Here is a 19,143-nt window from a genome sequence, read left to right as displayed (position 1 = left end):
AATCAGTATGTACTCTTGCACAGTGCAAGTTTGTTATTGAAAGAGCACTTTGAAGACATAAGTTTAGCTTTAGGGTATGCCAAATGCAATAGGAAGGCTTAAATATGTTTAATGCTTTGCACCTAGGTATGTATTGATGAACAACAGGTTATTTATATTTTTTTAAAGTTATAATACCAATAATCTTGTGGCTTTAAGCAACCTATTCAAATGACACAACTCAATTTTTGGGTTGCAAAGGCAGTAGGGTATTATTAAATTTTAGGTTGCTTTTTATTATTGTGATGATTAAGTGAATTTAGGGTTCAGACTACTTTTTATTTAAGAATTAAGCAATTCCAAGATTTTCAAATTGAGAAGAGATTGAACAATACAAAAAAGGAACTTAGAAACCTAGGTACAAAGAAAACCATTTGAGAAGACCAGGTTGTCAAGATATATACTTTTATATTATGTTGAACTCTACCAATACCACTATCATAATAAACATTTTTATCTCGCTACAATAAACCCCCCGTATTTACGTTCTCACGATTCGCGGACTCATGTATTCGCGGATTTCTCTGTGGAATGTATCTACCCATTATTCGCGGAAAATCCGCCCATTCACGGTATTTTTCATTGAGAAATATTCACTGATTACTGTATTTTCATATCAGTTTCATGACTAAATACACTTTTTATGATAAAACTATTAAAATACTCAGGTATAAGCATTTTTAGAGGGTTTTTCTTGTGTTCAAACTATCAAAATAGGCAGCTCTGAGAGTTTTTAGAGGGGGTTTTAAGTATTCGCAGATTTTAGCTATTCGCGGGGGTTGCGGTGCGCATCCCCCACAAATACGCGGGTTTACTGTATTCCCTCTTATATTCCATCTTATAATTTCGTATTCACTGCAGGTTTATGTGAGATTTTAGCTTATATCAGCAAAATATTCTTACATGAGGTGTATAAAGGGTTATAAAAATATCAGGGGTTCCTATCAAATAGGAGTTGAAGTGGATGTTGAATTTTAATATAAAATAATTGGACTTCAATGATTGTATGATATTGCTTTTCTCTTTCAGGCCCCACAGATGCCCTGAGCCTAGATCTGTAAGAGCCTCCCCGACAAATTTCACCATGAGAATAACAAAACGTGGTTACAATATACCTCTAACAGGTTTAGAAGGGTCGGCTAATAACAGAAAATTCATCTACAGCAGATACCGGCCAACGCAAACCTTCAGGCCCTCAGAAGATGATGACATATTTTTATGTTGTGCATTTACTGTAAGTCAATACCCGTGGAGAAAACTCTTTCTTTCTTTTCTTTTTAATAATGTTATACATTTGTGGACTGTAGCATGTCATAATTAACTTACTTTCGTGAATGTTACTTGTAATGACAAGAAGAGAGTGTTTGGTGAAACAAGGGCTAAGTTTATGGCACATGTAGTTCTTTGTATGGCTTGAATGGTACAGGAACCATCTTTTTATCCAGATGTGCAGAATGGAACTGATCTCCAGTTTAACTTATTTCTTGCTGCACAGCAGTGATCTGAGAGAAGTGGCAGCATTTGGTCTTCTCATCAGTGAATATCCCTATGCTGAGGAAGCCTCCATTCATATGTCATAATTTTATTTAAGTAACTTACCCAGTAATTACATAGCTATTAGTTTCACTCGTTCGACAGCTAAAATTTTGAAATTTGCAGGTTGCGCTAGTTTGTTTTGGGGTAGGTGACTTGCCCCGCTCACTTCCGGGAGAAAGAGAGGAGCAGCTTGGCAAAGAGCTTCAATTTATTTCTGCCGGCTGATGGCTGAAGTTCAGTGGTTGGCAGCTGCTTTGATTTGGGAATTCATACTTTTTTGGTTGTTTTCCATCAGCAGTTGGTGAAATATTCTTCTATTGGTAGCCTTTTGGCATATTTAGTTAGCGATAGGTTTTCTTTATTGAGACCTTATCAACAGATTACGACTTTTTTCCCAATTTTGACTCATTACTTGACTTTCATGATGTCTGACTCAGTTGTATTTAGCTTTAGGTATTGCACCAAAGGCTGCAATGCATGGCGTACTAAAGAATCAAATGACTCGCATACGATGTGCATAGAATGTAGGGGGCAGGCGTGCTCTGTTGATTTAAGATGTCAAGAATGTGCAGATTGGGACATTGAAAAGTGGAAGACTTTAGAATATCATTTAAAGAAACTGGCTAGGGACAAGAAAAGATACGACTGCTAGGGCGGTGAATAGTAAGTCGTTAGCTAGTCAGGAATTGCCAAATCTGATTCTAGTGTTCCTGTGATTTCAGTGACCCCTGTTTCAACCCCTTTAACTGTTCCACCCGCCACATGTCAAAAATTTATAAAAGATTTGAGTTAATGTCCTCAGTGAAAGCCCTAATGGACAAGAAGAGTGATTCAGAGTGCCCTGTGGCCGCCATTGCTAGTGAAGTGTGGGTGAAGGAGGTGGCTGCTCATTTTGCCATTTCTCCTAGGCAAAGGTCCCTGCTTATTCCCCAAAACCTTGGAGGAGTCAAATTGGTAGCCAAAGGGAGGTCAGTGTGGTCTGCCCACGAGTAGTTGGCCCCTCGGTTCAGCCTGTTGACGTATCCCAGGTTGCAACCAAGAGCCATTGGAAAGGTTTCAGTAGCAGTGCAGTGTATGTTGTCGAGTTCAGAGGAGTTAAAGCATGTAGTGGATGTGTCACACTTTTCCAGTGCCTTGTAAGAAGAGTAAGGATCTTGAGCGCCCCTCATATAGTCACTGGGACAGCCCCGGAGTGTTTTTCTTCAGACAACCTTTCAGCAGAGAATCCACATTCGGCGCCCAAGCTTCTCGTGAGTGCTCTTCATCCTCTAGGATGACTTCTTCCAAGGAGCGTCGACAAGCGCCCGAGTTCCCAGCAGTATCGGAGCTTCCTTCAAAAGTCAAGCACCCAGTAGCATCAGAGTGCCCAGTAGCGTTCGGACACCCAGCTGCTTCTGCATGAGCTCCCAGTAGAGGGTGTGCGAGCATTAGCAACCAAGCTCCCAGGTGTACAGTCGTGTTCTTTGGTGCCCAAACACCTTAGGCTCCTTGTAGCACCTGTGTTTCGGTCTTTCGACGGCCCCCCAGGTTTTCACCAGAGTTCTTGCTCCCCTCGCGAAGTGGCTTCTGATGGGAACCAAGATATCCCTTTACCTCAACGATTGGCTCCTACGGTCCTGATCGAGAGTAACGTGGACGGAGGACCTTTGGAGAAACCTTCTCCTTGCCCAGGATTTGGGCTTTCTCATCAATATGCACAAACCCCAGCTGACTCCTCATCAGGAGATTCATTATTTAGGGATGTGGATATACTCTCGGGGTTTTGGGCTTTCCCAGCCCCGAAGAGAATAGAGTCATGTCTGAAGACTGTAAACGAGATCTTGACACTCGACGACTGCTCTGCCAACTGGTGGATGAGTCTTCTGGGCACCTTGTCTTCCATAGAGCAGTTCGTCTCCCTGGGCAGGCTCCGTATGTAATGTCAGAAATAAAGAAAGACCTGTGTTGGTGGAGTTGCGAAAGAAAACTAGCAGGAGGAAAGTCTTTCCTCCCTCTGAACCCCAGTCTAGAATTCTTCTCAGATGCATCGGATTTAGATTGGGGAGCACTTCTAGGGAGCAAAAAAGTCTCTGGAGCATGGTGTCAGGGGCAGAGATCCTGGCATATAATTGTCAAAGAACTAAAGGTGATACACCTAGGCCTTCAATTCTTCTCTTCGGAGGAGTGCAACAAGACAGTGGCAGTCCATTCAGACAGCACAATTGCCCGTCTTTACATCAAAAAGCAAGTGGGAACTCACTTCTCTCTATATGAGACAGTGAGGGACCTACTCCTCTGGATGGACCAGAACGACACACGAGTAGTGACTTGCTTCATTCAGGGACTCCACCATTCAGCATGGTGAGACAAGTGTTAAACAAATTTTGGTCTCACCAAAATGTCTCAATGATTTTGATAACACCATTTTGGCCAGCGAAGGAGTGGTTGCCAGACCTACTCAAACTGCTGTCGGATTTCCCGAGATTGCTACCTCAAAAGCAGCAGCTACTCAGACAACCGCACTTCAGGCGGTTCCATCAAAACTTTATGCTCTGGCCCTGACAGGTTACAAACTGTTAGGAGATTGCTTAGAAAGAAGGGCTTTTCAAGAGCAGCTTCAGAGTCTATTGCCATATGTAGAAGGCAAACTTCAGATAAAGTGTATCAGATCAAGTGGATGATCTTCAGGGCATGGTGTAGAAGACACAATGTGTCCTCCACGCATACCCTCTATAGCAAAAATAGCAGACTTTCTGCTATATTTAAGAATGGCTAGAAGTCTTTCCATTTTCTATTATAAAAGGATACAGAGCATGTTAAGCTCCGTCTTCAACATAGAGGAACGGATTTGTCCTCTAACCAAGATTCGTCAGACCTCATTAAGTCTTTTGATACTGCCAAACAAAAGGAAACACCTTTAGTCTCTTGGAATTTGGACATAGTCCTCAGATGATTATCCGGTCCCCACTTTGAACCCATGCAGTCAATTTCTTTTAGAGACCTGACTAGAAAGACCCTTTTTCTGGTGGCTTTGGCAACAGCGAAATGGGCCAGTGAGATTCATGCCTTGGATAAAAGTCAGCTTCTCCCAAGGGAATGCAGTGTGTTCCTTTTCCCTGGAATCTTGGCAAAAAACTACGACACTGTCTAACCCCTGGCTCCTTTCTTTTATAATTAAAAGCTTGACTGAGATATTGGGTCCAGATGACGAGGAGAGGACTGTCTCACCTGTAAGGGCTCCTAAGCATTACCTTCACAGAATGAAGGGAATTCGAGCAGTCTTTGGTGTTCAGTGAAGAACCCCTCACGCCCTCTGTCTAAGAATGCCCTGGCATTCTTCCTCAGAGATCTTATATCAAGCACATTCCTTGGTGGGAGAAGGGGTTTTTCCCTCATACAGAGTTGAAGCTCATGAAAGGGCAGCCACCACTTAGTTGACACTCAAACGGAATTTCCTTCTCATCTACCTTACAATAGACTTTGGAAGTGCAAGTCAGTAGTGCGTCCTTAACTTACGGAGGTTCGATCTTACGGCACTTTACAGTGCCATAACTTGATGCAACATCAAATAATGGTGCCGTAAGCACCGTTGACAGTGCTAACAGCAAGAATAGGCGTCAAGTTAATGGCGCTTACAGCGCTGTAACTTGATGCAGATGCCATAACTCAGGTTACAGAGCCTTTAAAGCACCAATAACAGAGAAAAAGCGACTTATGGCGCGGCGCTGGAACAGATCTCCTGCCATAAGTCGAGGATGCATTGTATCCACTTCCCACTACTTGTGTGATGTAGAAACAGTTTATGATGAGCGCAGTAACTTGGGTCTGTTTTCCGCGGCTGGCGTGATGTTGGGGGAGGAAACGTAGGAGACAATATTCCTTCCTATTATCTCTTTGCCTTGCATAGGGTGTTGAGTCCTAGGGGAGCCTGGGAGTACTGTGTACTTGGAGTACCCTCCAGTCCTTTTTAATGGTTGGGTAGCAGTTTTTATTATTTTTGGTGGTATAAGTGACTGTATTTGTTCTGGTTTTGGTGGTACTGCACCCTGGGCAGGGCAACTTGTATTCTTTGCTAGCCATCGGAATTGGTCCACCGCTGCAAAGTACCCACTGAAGTAGTAGGCGCTTCAAGGCTACACCACCTTGCCTCTACACGATAAGATGAGTGCCAACCAGAGGCAATATCTACCTGCAATAACTCCCTTATCATGTAAGGAGACAACAAACATTGAGTCAATGTTAGAAAATTTTCTGTTCTCAAATTCATTACCATTCTTAATGTTTTTGGGTAGATATGTCCATGTATCCCTCCCATCAATGTGGGAATTAGCTCTGTAATTACTGGCTAAGTTACTTATATGAAAATGAAATTTTTGTAATTAAATAAAGTTTTGTATATACTTACCCTGCAATTACATGATCGGATCCCTCCCTCTTCCCCTTGCATGGACACAAAGGCATAAAGAAATTGAAGCTCTTTGCTAAGTTGTTCCTCTCTTTCCCCCAAAAGTGGATGGGGTAAGTCACCTACCCCAAAACAAACTATCATGACCCGCAAAATTTCAGAATTTTAACTGCCAAATGAGTGAAACTAATAGCTATGTAATTACTGGGTAAGTATATATAAAACTATTTTATTATAAAAATGTCCTTTTTTTTTTTTTTTTTTTTTGTAATCTTGGCTTATGAACAGTGTCATATGTTGTCTTAGTAATATTTTTTCTGTTCCTGCCTTAACTGTGAAAGGAGTGCAGATTCACTGCATGGAAGGCCCATGAGTGAATTATAAGGAGAATAGATAGATAGATCTGACAGAAGAATTGATGCATTTACTGAAACAAACAAGTTTACAAACGTTTTGAAAAGAGGCCATATTTGCCATGATGGATTTCAGCAGATTCCTGATCTTGTTATTTACTCCAGTATAGCAGTATCAATGGGGATAGTCTTTAGTGGCTTGGGAGAGCTTCTGTTGCCAGTTGGTTGATTTTCTTTTCAAGCTGGTCAGTCAGATAATTTTGAAGTTTTTTTTAACTTTGTCACATCCCCTATGATGGTATCCATCTTCTTAATATATTCACTACTTTTGTTATCACATAATATTGCTGCCTTGTTGCCTTTAAGGTAATTGAATATATGAATGATGTGAGGGTAAGGTGTTTAATGGAGATCATAGGAGTAAACTGTAGAAACTACAGTTTCACAGTTTATTTCTGGATCGGGGTCCCGTGTCACCCGGTGAAATAGTCCATTCAGCACTTATTTCTAGGTAATTCCGTTGCTAGATACCAGAGAAAGCTAAATGAAATGCTGGAGTTACTACCCCCAGAGCGAGCTCCACTAGATGGAGTCGTGTATGGAAAAGGGTGAACTACAAAAACACGGAACCTTATCCTATAGAGATTCCCAATGTCAAAAGTCCCAACGAGAGAGGTGCCGATACAAGCCCATGCACTACTCGCGGACTGTATACAAGGCAACACTAGCCGCATTCCATTTTAGCACGTTTTTTCGTTCACACGTAATTTCGTTGTGATCCTTATTTTGTGCTCTATTTTGGATTTTTTATGGCATCCTCGCAAGGTTCTTCTTCAATTACTTGAGTACCAGTGTTTTGTTGTTTTTTAGGCGATTGAGGCTTCTTATTTTCCTTTAGTTTAATAATTAAAGGAATTTATAACGCCCGTCTCGGTCTCCTCTCACGTCGTCTCTTGATCTCTCTTGGTCTTGGCTCGGCATATTTGTTTTGTGTTTTTTATTTGTATCCCTTTTTATTTGGGATGTTTTACCATTAATGATCCCTATCTTTAGTGGGTTTGATTAATTTTTGTTTGTTCTGTACCCATTTACTACGAGAAGTGCTGTTTACCGTTTAGGCTACGAGCTACCCCCTCGGGCCCATTCGCTTTTTTTTTTTCATGACTTCATTACGAGAGTGATTTTATTATGGTAGTGATGTTTAGCGTTTAGGCTACGAGCTACCCACTCGGGCCCATTCGCCTTTTTATCATGGCTTCTTTACGGGAGTGATGTTTAGCGTTTAGGCTACGAGCTACCCCTCGGGCCCATTCGCTTTTTATCGTGGCTTCAATACGAGAAATGTTGTTGAGCGTTTAGGCTACGAGCTTCCCCCTCGAGCCCATTAAACCATTATCATGGCCTCATTATGCTTTATTTTTGTCACTCACTTCTCTTAGCCTTTGGGGATCTTATTTTCATTGGTACTGTTACGGTTTTTACTTTGTTTTCATAATTTTGTTTATTTTGTGAATTTTGTGTTCCCTTCCTGATCAAGTGCTGTCTTGCTGTTTAGGCTACGTGGTTCCCCTCGGGCCTATTCGCTTCTTATTTTGGCTTTATTTTGCCTTGTTTTAGACTCACTTCTCTAAGTGTATGGGAACATGATTTTCATTGTTACATTTAATTTTTGACCTTGTGCTTGGATGCTTTTGAATTTTGGGATACTTTCATTTAACTGGAGGTCGGTCATGTCCCTTCACGTCCATGTCGTGTTGGGCCTGCCTATCCTCCTACATGTACCTTACAGACAATTTTTGTTTTATTATGATTTTTTTTTTTTTTTTTTTTTGAGTTATTTGTAGCCTTTACCCCTCTCCTAGGCTTCCTTCCTTTACATCGCCTCAGTTAGGTTAGCCTAGGGGTTGGCTGTAACACTTTTTCCCTTCGGGGAAAAATTCGTTTAGGCGGGGACGATCTCGATCTGTACGTATGAGTTTCATGTCGGTGATCTCGTTCTGTACATGTGTGTTTTATGTCTGGTGCTTCCCTTTGTTTGGTTTTGACTTGGATATATTGCCTACGTCCACCCTCTCCCTGTTTCGGCTTTTCACTTAGGCTAATGTTCCTAATAAGTTAAGCTGGAATAGCGAGGGTTTACCTGTGTAGCCTATCCTAGTTCAATCCTTCTTTGGGTTGCTTACCAATGGTGACCGGGAGTGCTCTCCCCACTCCTGTTCACACTTCTTTTACCGACTATATATATGTTATTTTGTGGTTTCGAGAGTCCCCTTCTCTCCCTTTTATCCTTTGCTCTCTCTCTCCCCTTGGTTTGTTTTCAAGTTTGTTAACTTTCCAAGGCTTGAGAGCAATTATCCTTATTTTATGTCGTAGCCTAAATCCCCTCCCTCTGCATTGATTGGTTGTCCTTCGGTGTCTGAGTTGGCACTCCACCTGGACCTGGAGGTGACCAGGAGTGCTCTCCCCACTCCTGTTCACACTCCTTTTATCTTTCATTGCTCTCCTGGCCGTAGAGGTTTTTGCCCTTCCTCTCTTTTTCTCTCGCTCTTGTCGTGCGACACAGCTTACATAGCGAGGGGATCTATGAGAATCTCTGGGCGCCCGGGAGTGCTGTCCCACCCTGGTCGCTGCTTTGGGTTACCAACCTCCTGGCCTATCCTTCCCCCTTCCTTTTACGTCGACTATTTCCCTTCGTGGTGCTTCCTACACGTTCGCACCTCACTGTTGGGATCTCATACGAGGCCAGTTAGCGTTCTCCACCTAACTGTCTTCCGCTTTATTTACTTTTGGCGTTCCCCCTCCTTTTTTCTACTACCTGTTCGGTGTTTCGTTATCTTGTTGGGCGCTCTCCTTGCTTACTGCTCGGCGGTTTTAGTGTTTAGCGGTCGGCGTTTATTCCCCCCGCTTACCACTATCACTTCGTTCAGGATATCCTCCTCCGGGGTTTTCCTCTCTTGGCTCTGAGTGCGCCCACTTCCGAACAGTTCATAACCTTCCCACATTTTGTTCAAACATGATCGCATGGAATGTTCCGTTGACTCTGTTTTTATGTCTATGAGTTTTGTCCTGTTAGCCCGGTTTTCTCTCCGGTTTTCTCCGGGGGTTTTCCTGGTCTGACTAGGCTTTGGCTGCTACGGTACTCTGCTCCGGCATCCGTTCCAGCATGCCTTTTTCTCATACGTTTTTCGACTGGTTTTGTCAAGTGCAGGAATGCTCCGCTATCCTACAACAAACCAGCGGTCACGGAGTCTATAGCTCCCATTCCGGTGCGCAGTCTGTTTTGGATTTATAGTTTGGCACGGAAGGTTATGAAGTACGCTATGCTCTCCTCGAGCAGGCTTCTTGATGAACCCGTGAGGTTTCATATATACCTGTCGGTTTCGTCTCCGCCAAACTCCGCCTCATGTGACTTATTCTTGACTCGGAAGGTTGTAAAGTGCGCTATGCTCTCTCCGAGCAGGCTACTTGATGAATCCGTGAGGTTTTATTTACACCAGTCGGTTTTATCGCCAAAAACACCGCCTCCTTTGGCTTATTATTAGTCGTTTGGCACCCGGCAGGTTGGCGTTATGCGCTATGCTCTCCCAAGCAGGCTACCTGATGAATCCGTAGGTTTCATATATACCTGTCGGTTTTACCTCCATCAAGCTCCGCCTCATGTGGCTTATTAATAGTCGCTCTTTGAACTCCGTCTCCGGCGGGATTCGTTAATTCGGTAGGTTTCATATAAACCTATCGGTTCTCCGCCTCTTGTGGCTTATTATTAGTTAATCTTTCGGTGTTTGGGCTCTCTCCGGGCGAGATTCTCGGTGGATCGGTAGGTTTCATATACGCCTATCGATTTCCTCCGCCAAACTCCGTTTCCGGGCGAGATTCTCGGTAAATTGGTAGGTTTCATATACACCTATCGGTTTTCCTTCGCCAAACTCCGTCTTATATAAATTATTGATAGTTGTTCCTCCGGTGTCTGGGGTTCTAATTTTTCCCCCTCCTGGAGGCCGGCCGCAAGTCTCGTAACTCTTCGCTTCAAGTTAATTGGTTACGGAGAGTTTTCTGAAGACGTTGCGGCCTTCTGTCTCGTTCTCGGACCTGTGAACATCGTCCCGGAGCGATAAGTAGGTGCGGGAATAATTGAGACAAACCTTTTCCGCTTAGCTCGGAATTAGGTGAGGCAAACTTTTCCTTTAGGGGATTCGTTACCTTCTCATCCCTTTTCGACGGTTCCTGGTCTACCGTCCCTAAGGTGAAGTCAGTAAAAAAAAAAAAAAAAAAAAAAAAAAAAAAGACCACCCTTTTTTAAACCAAGAAGACCCGCTCCGGGGCCCCTCAAGGACGTCTCGGATCTCTAATCCGGTGCCATCTACGAGTTTGGCCTCGTCTTCTGGAAAGGGACACGGCCCAAGCAAAGCAAGGCGGTTACCCCCTCCTTCCTTTGTTGAAAACTCTTTTACGGGTCTCCTTATAAGGAGCTCGTTATGAGGGTCATTGTCAACCTATTAACTAACTATCTACGTCATGGTCCATGCCTTCCCTTTCCCAGGAGCTTAAATCCCAAGAGATTAATCTCAAGACTCATTGTCAATGGATCACCTGTTAAGTCCTGCTCCGTTCTGGAATTCTATCGTTCCGGACATCTCCACCTCTTTTCCCCTCCAGTCTGGGGAATCTTGGTGCCTTCCCTTTATGCTTCCCAGCATGAAGGCACCCTCCTGTCGGGGTGTGGGCACACGGAGGTTGGTGGAAGGGCATTTCTTCCCTTCCGGTCTGGTATCCTCTTATCCGGGTTTTACCAGACTGTCAGAACGAGCATGGCATCTGTCTGGCAGGATCCATAAGTGAGCCCTCAGCTTCCCTAGGGGCTGGACACATCGTCTCCTGAGGACTCTAACGGAGTGGCAGGCGGAGAATTCCAAGTTCACGCCAGCTGTGGGGTCTTACCGTGCTCTCTTGGAGAGCCCTGTTTCTTACCCCTTGTGCTCCGAATGTAGCCCCTCTTATCAACAGGCTTGTTTTGAAAATGTATCGCTGAGGCATTTCCGGAGACAGATATCACAGATACATTCACAGTGAATCTTCTAACCCTGGACTGCGCTTCTAATTTATTCAGCGTACAGCTCCCTAAGCTTCGAGTCAATTTTTGACGGAAGCTGAAACAGGGTGTAAGTCAGGCTTGCTTGGACGTTCCGCCTTGAGCTGAAAAATCTTATGAACAGTTTCACCTGGAGAATTAATCTTTTCCCAGGTGGGCGTTGTTCTGACCCATCTGGGGCTACTATTGTTACCCAGAGCCTCCGTTCTCATGGGTGTCTACCCTCTGACGAGCAGAAACGGTCTGATCTTGCTGGGACCTGCCCTAAGTCCGGCAAGAAGTTCATGTAGTTCAAGAGCCCCCCTGCTCAGGCAGTGGTGCAGGCTCTTCAGGTCTCTGCCCCTAGACAGCCGTCAGCTCTCACTCCCAGCCTCCACCTCGATGTGTGCGGGTTCAGCCAACACATCAGCCCCTTGTAACGCCCCCGTGTGTCTCTGCCTCCCCCACGGGAAAGAGATAGCAATGCCCGCCGGGGTTTTCTTTGCTTCATACGAAAACCTAAGGAAAAAATTTTCACTAGACATTTGGCAAGAGGCTCTGACCCTCGGGGTTATCATAGGAGCAGGGATGCATCCTACTCCTCTCCGAGAAATTGGGAAGGCTTTCGCTTCACGGGAGGCAATCAAGCCTCCTCCCTGTAGTATTTCTCATATGGGTGGGAGGCTGTACCATTTTCGGGGCCACTGGAACTTCAGTTCCTGGGCCCAGAGTATAGTTATCAGGGCCCGGGGTGGAGCTGGACTGTTGTTCCCCCCCCCCCCCAATCAGGTTCAATCAGCCTCCGGCCAGAGTTCTGGGGGTCTTTGCGAATGGCCTGTCAGGCTTTTTCAGTCTGCCAAGGAAGTTCCCTTCCACTGGAAAATTTTTCCAGGCGTGTCCCATTTGTTTTCCTTATTCATGCAGCAAGTCTCGGTTGCTTACAGTCTTGTGGGTTCGGATCCTACTGCGCCGTGGAGCCGTAACCACCTCTATAGACCTTTCCGACGCTTCCTTTCACATCTTGGTTGCAGAAAGGTCCTATCCCTTCTTGGGATTCAGACTCGGGAGCAGGCGTGCCCCTTCAGGTTCATGCCCTCCTCAATGCGGCTCCAGAGTCTTTGCCAGTTTGAACAATACCGTAGTTCAACAGCTCCGGTATTAGGAGGCTATGCTAGCTGCATATCTAGTTGCCTGGCTCATTTGGGCACCCAGCGTCGGGAATTGCCTGAGGGCGCGGTCATTATAATCGGTTTCTAGTCTTTGGGCTTCTAAGTAACCAGGAAGGAATCCCACCTGATTCAGGAGGGTAGCCTTCCGTAGTTATGAATCCAGTGGAAGTGGAAAGAGATAGCAAGGGCATCTTATCATTTCATCATCTCAAGCATACCTCTCCCCGTGCCCAAGAAAAGGTCCTGGTTTTCTCCAGTTTGCTTCAGTGACGGTTCTCCTTCTGAAGTCAAAGCTGGAGTTTATGACCGGGTATGGTGGAGTCAGGGACGTGTCTCCTTGATTCCTCCTGTTTGAATAGTGGCCTCCAGCCTTGCACAACTGTCAAGTGCTTACCGAAGTCAGTTCCTCTCCAGCTTTCCCCTCCGGCCTCAGTATTCCACACCGTCACCTCTCTGGCGGGTGAGGTGGTTATTTTTTGGCCCAATGGAGTACATGGTACTTAGTCGGTCACGTTCCGACAGTTCCATATCAACGCTTTGGAGGGCTGGTGACAGTCTTCCTGTCCTTGGAAACTCCCCCAAGAGGTTTCCTTTTAGGCTGGTTCTGAACAAAACAGCAATAGTGCGCTGCGTAAACAGTTGGTTTTGGACTCGAATTGCTCCGTTCAGGTTATGGTTCATTCTTCTCCATAACCAACAGACGCAGGTGCCTCTGTCTACCACCCTTCTCGTAGGGGTCCAAAAGGTCACTGCTTTTTCCCTATCCAGGGCCTCCCCCCTGGTGTCGGAATAGTCCTTAGGCGGAGCATCATTCAGGTAGTCTTGTGACCTTTTCCTGGGCCTGGAAGTAGGTCTGTTTGCAACCCAATTCAGCCACAAACTATCAAGCTGTCCCGTCTGGTATAAACTCAGCCTGCGTCAGCCCCCTCAAACTCTGATGTCCTGGCTTTGTGGTCTTTGTGAATCTTACAGTTGAGGAGGAAACTGATATTGGTCCTGTTATTACTGTTTTCCTGAAATCAGTTAAGGGATCCTACTCTACTGCAGTATGGTTCTGCAGTTAAGTAACTAGCACTCTTCACATAGTTTTCGAAGCTATAGTACTGATGCGACCGCATTGGCCTCGAGGAAAGTGTTTTGTTGGAACCAGACTCACAGGCTCTTAACTTTCATCCCTAAGGTCTGTGTTCGTCTAAGAACAGTACTCCGTCCACATTCGGTTTCCTGGTCTTTGAGTAATGTATCGGAGTTAGCTTTGGTAACCAACAATCACCTTGTTCTTATCTTTCCTTGTTAAGGAAGTCCCAAAAATTTTTAATCAGCTTAGCTTCTAGTGTTAGTTTTCCTGTACTGTCTGCCCTGTCTGGCTAAAACCAATCAGTTTGGTTTGTCTGGCGGAACCAATCAGTTTGGTTTCCCCTCTTCAGGGTAGTGTTGTGAATTCCTCACCCTAACTTTCTATCTACATTGAAGGTCCTCATTTTCGGTGGTCACCTTGGAAAGTACTCCCCTTTTACAAGGTCTGTTTCTGTGTCCAGTTTTCTCCTTGCAGGCTTTTTAGACAGGACCTCGCAATTTTGTCAGGTCCTCTCCTTTAAAAAAGGGGGGGGCACTGTCATTGGGTCTGCTATTAGGCAGGAAGTATTTTCTTAATACAAGCCTATTCAGGTGCTATTCTAAGCTCATGATCTTAGACGGTGACCACTTACATTATTTTCATTACATGAACTTAGAGGACCTTACTTATGTTCAGGTTAGAATTCTCCTAGTTTTCAACGTTTCTATTTAAGTCTTTAATAGCATAAGAATGATGTTTATTTCTCTGTTACTATTTCACCGGGTGACACGGGACCCGATCCAGAAAAAGGATTTTGACAAAGGAAAAATCTATTTCTGGAGAGGGGCCCGTGTCACACCCGGTGACCCACCCCTGTTTTTCATTCTCTCCTCCCTTGATAAACTTCATTCTAGTGAGGTGGGTGCTAACATGGAATGCGGCTAGTGTTGCCTTGTATACAGTCCATGAGTAGTGCATGGGCTTGTATCGGCACCTCTCTCGTTGGGACTTTTGACATTGGGAATCTCTATAGGATAAGGTTCCGTGTTTTGTAGTTCACCCTTTTCCATACACAACTCCATCTAGTGGAGCTCGCTCTGGGGTAGTAACTCCAGCATTTCATTTAGCTTTCTCTGGTATCTAGCAACGGAATTACCTAGAAATAAGTGCTGAATGGACTATTTCACCGGGTGACACGGGCCCCTCTCCAGAAATAGATTTTTCCTTTGTCAAAATCCTTTTTATGCAAGGGAGATTTTATTTTATTTTTGAGCATCTCTCTCACGTCTCTTCTCATAGGATTAAAGTGCGTAGTTGGAAAACTAAATAGGAAATAACCCTCAGGAGCAGGTGAAAAGTAATAATTAGAAAGTAATTCTCATAGAACTGAAGGAGCTGCACATTAGGTATTATCTACCGAAAGATATAGAATTAGCAGGATATTGCCTAGTAAGAAGGCCAAGAAAAATAGAAGGATCTTACCTGAAAATTCGGACAAGGTGGGAATTTAGGGAGAAGGTGTAGCCATGTGAAGTGGAAATCTGGAAAAAAATGAGATATATTGACAAAAATTTGTTGAGATGATATTTAGTTGCTTTTAGAGCAGTCTATCTTTCCTCATTGTTCTATACAGGGAGTCCGAAGTTAACGGCAGCATCGGTTAACAGCGTTTCGGTTTTACAGCGCTTGGCTAATGGCAACGTTAACCAGATTATCAGTGCTGATGAACTGCTTAACAGTGCCGTTAAGCCGATCATAGGCACTTTCAGCGTCGTAAATGCCATTGATTCAGTTAACAGCGATTTTCAGTGACAGGCACTCAGCTGATAACCGAATCCCTGCTGTTGACGGGGGACTGCCTACCTATTTTCTGCAGTACTGTATCACTTAGTTCTTGTAAATTCTGTGTACATTATCCAGTACTGTATATATCAGGATTCATCACTCATACTGTATGTTGTTGATTTATCACTTTACAGGCAGTCCCTGGTTATCGACGATCCGGTTTTATGGGGCTTGTCTAGTTACAAAAACTGGCAATTTTTTGGCACAAAAAATCGCCAATTTGGGTATTGGCGCCGATACATACCTAACAGAGGTGCCAATTTTCAGTTATCGGCGATTTTCGGGTATGAACGATTTTCAGTTATCGTCACACCATCAGAACGGAATTCCCCGCCGATAACTGGGGACTGCCTACCCCTATTTTGGTATTTTAAGTATTTTATGTTGGTATTTAAAATTGATGTACCATATTTGCAGGCGTATAAGATGCATCCTCCCATAAGACGCACCCTTATTTTACAAGGATATTTTGTGGGGAAAAAACAATTTTAGTGTATTTCATATACATTTATTGAATGATATTTTAAAGTGATTTTGTGGGGAAAAATGTTTGATTCTGTGCATGAAATTGTGAGAGTATACCAGAATAAAGCATTTATAATAAAAAATTGAAAACAAGCCAAATTATCAGTCTATTGCAACAGTTACAAAAAATTGTTTATGATACATCGACAGTTAGTCTGTCAGCCATTTGCAATGCGTGGATGTAAACAAAATCATAGCACCGTCCTGGTGGCCTGTAGCAGTAATACATAAACATTGTTTATTTATGGTAAATTTCATTTAGTTTCCTTTAAAGGTAAGCTTAAATTTACGTGATTTCTTACTTTATTCCAGTAACACAGTTGGTTGTAATAATTAGGCTTGTTTTTCAATTCTATATTATCAAGAACAATTTCGTGCCTACCCAGTACGCTCGCTGTAGGCTTGGTCTCCCATCCGTCATACAGCTGCATTGGACGCAGGGCAGTTTTTTGGTACATTTAAAAATAAAAATAGTACATTTAATACGCCGGCAAATACGGTAAATAGTTGTGAAAGGTTGCATTACATTACACCAGAAAAATAGAGAGAAAGAATATCCAGAGATCTTGTTTACCTGTCTGACTTTGGCTGGAAATGATGCAAATAGGCATTACTGTGCTTAATATTTTCCAAAAGCAACTGAAGAATGCCATATTTTGTTCCACAAACTATTACATTTCTAAGCTTCAAGCTTTTTATTACATATGGAATATGTGGATTTCCCTCAGAAATTTATGTAATTTTCATCATACTACAGTACTATGGAAATCATATGACATGGCATCTATTTAACAATTTTTCATTAAATGTATTTTTTACCGAAAGGTTTTGGAAAGTTACAGGTACAAAATGTAATATTAGTGTTTAGCATCACTCAGCAACATCCTTTTCTTTTCAGCCGGACGATCAGTTTATTGTTATTGGAACGACCCGTGGTGAAGTTAGACTTTTTAGCAGAGGAGGAACTGTAAGTTTTTATTTTCATTCACCATAGCTGAACACACACACACACACACACACACACACACACACACACACACACACACACACACACTCTCTCTCTCTCTCTCTCTCTCTCTCTCTCTCTCTCTCTCTCTCTCTCTCTCTCTCTCTCTCTCTCTCTTCTCTTTATAGCCCTTTCTCTCTCTCCATTTATATAGGCCTTTTAAAGTTCAAATTCTTAATTTGTATTGTGAATCTTTGAGAGAAAGCTTTTGTAATTTAGTAGACATTGTTTCATTAACAGTAAAGTATAAACGGCTGATTTCCAAACTTTGACTACACTAGTGAGTTCTGGAGTCAATTTTAAAAGTTCCTTATGAAAAGTTAAAATTTTGAGTGATGATTCTTTCTATTTTATTATTGGTAAGAGCAAATGTTAGAATGCAGGAAAACACTTGTTGATACTCTACAAAACACTGTATGCTTAAACTCATGGAAGTATTTGAAAATCCATTTGTGATTAGCCTACAGTGTTTAGAATGGAAACTAGGCTGCTTTATCAAGAAAAACCTTGTGAAAGGTTCCATATATCATTTATCTCCTTCATCATAGTAATTATTTAGGAGCACCTTGCCTTGCCAGATGCTTTGAGGGTCTGGCTTTCTGATAAGTAAGTCTGTTAACGCTTACAGGACAGGCTAAATATATATTAAACCCACCACTAGACTGGGCTAAATTTAAGGTTGGGCAATTAAAAAAAAAAAATCAATCGTAAGAGGAAGATATGCATATGCACATGGTATAAGAGAAAAAATGCTAAAAAAAATTTTTACCTTTCATGGAAAGTTTAAATTGAATATTTTCAACCCTGTATGGGGCCTCTTTACTAAGACAATCGTAAAAGATATGCTAATTTTACCAAGTTATAAATGTTTTTTTCTAATAATTTGTTTATTTTATTTTGTAAAATTATAATTGCAGCTCACAGTATCATAACAGATAGGAATTAAAATCAGTAACAAATTCTGAGTATATTTATGGTAAAATATTTACGAGACATCAGGGGGTGGGGAGGTACAGCACATTCCCTCATGAAATCTCAAGGCAGACTGGTGTCTCTCTCCTGTACTGACTCGGTGTTAGAGTTGCTGTAAGAGTTGCCATGAGTCATGGCCCATTGAAGTTATTTGAACATTTTTCCCGCAAAGTTCGTTCAAACTGTATGACACAGAATTTTGATCATCAGGGGACGTAACCCGGAAATAACCCCAAGGCTATAAATAGACTTCAGTTGATGTCTGCTGCTCACAGAGGGTTAAGTAACAAGAATTTGGTATAATCTGCTCATGAATATTTTTTAGATATCTTACAGCTGACAGCAATTCCATATAGTACTGTAACAGCTAACAGCAATTCTGTATAGTACTGTACTTTATACTTATCTTTCAATTTAAGAGATTTATCAAAAAAATGTCTTACATAAAAATGTAGCATAGCAAAAAATAATCATAAAAATGTAACTGAGAAGTAGAGAAATCGATTAAGCTGAGGTCCAAAAAGTTGGCACTGCAATACTAAAGACTAATAACACATTTTAACATTTCTCACGGGTATTATCAATAGCCAAATGAAATGAGAACATGTTGATTACCATTTGAAAAGTGACAATTAATCACTTCTGAATTATCTGGCATTACAACTACAGTCTGACCTCTTAAAACTGCCACCCTTGGGACCAGGCCACTGCCAGACCACAGAAAATCCTGGATGACAGAAATTGCCCCTAAAAAACCCCTATGACCCCAGCTCATTCCATATGTACATTGCTGTATTATCAAAAGTAGAACAAAGCTTATGAGTAATCGCTGTCATTCATTAGGTTTAATTCCTTATGAAATTTCTGGCTTGCTCCATGAGCATCTCCTGGAAATGCTTATGCCTTCCCGACGTTGGAGCTTCAACCACTGTATATGCGCACTGTCAAATTTTTATCTCCTGGCACCTTTCAATGTTTTCCAGCACTTCAAAAGTTTCTGGCTTTCATTTTCAGCAAAGACCTAAATATCTGCTGCTTTTGTTTCAGTAAACCTGCACATTGTGTGTGTGTGTGTGTGTGAGAGAGAGAGAGAGAGAGAGAGAAAACTATTGGCCCTGGTTAGGTTGTTACACTGACAGATATCCATATGCAAAAGTCAAATAATACAGTTGTATTAAGAACAATGATA

The 19,143-nt window shown here is 42.7% G+C and overlaps 1 protein-coding gene across 4 annotated transcripts in view; it reads left to right on the top strand.

The window, feature by feature from the left end:
• The window catches only part of mahj (LisH and WD40 domain-containing protein mahjong), a 205,111-nt gene that overhangs the window by 119,727 nt on the left and 66,241 nt on the right, over positions 1-19,143 (top strand). For all 4 annotated transcript variants that reach the window (XM_067082944.1, XM_067082943.1, XM_067082941.1 and 1 more), the window contains 2 exons: positions 1,069-1,273; positions 16,875-16,943. In XM_067082944.1, coding sequence (XP_066939045.1) covers positions 1,069-1,273; positions 16,875-16,943 — 274 coding nt within the window. The remainder of the gene's footprint in view (positions 1-1,068; positions 1,274-16,874; positions 16,944-19,143) is intronic.

This window comes from Macrobrachium rosenbergii, chromosome 40 (assembly GCF_040412425.1).
Source record: "Macrobrachium rosenbergii isolate ZJJX-2024 chromosome 40, ASM4041242v1, whole genome shotgun sequence".
Lineage (NCBI taxonomy): Eukaryota > Metazoa > Arthropoda > Malacostraca > Decapoda > Palaemonidae > Macrobrachium > Macrobrachium rosenbergii.
This window is presented reverse-complemented; position numbering and strand designations above follow the sequence as displayed.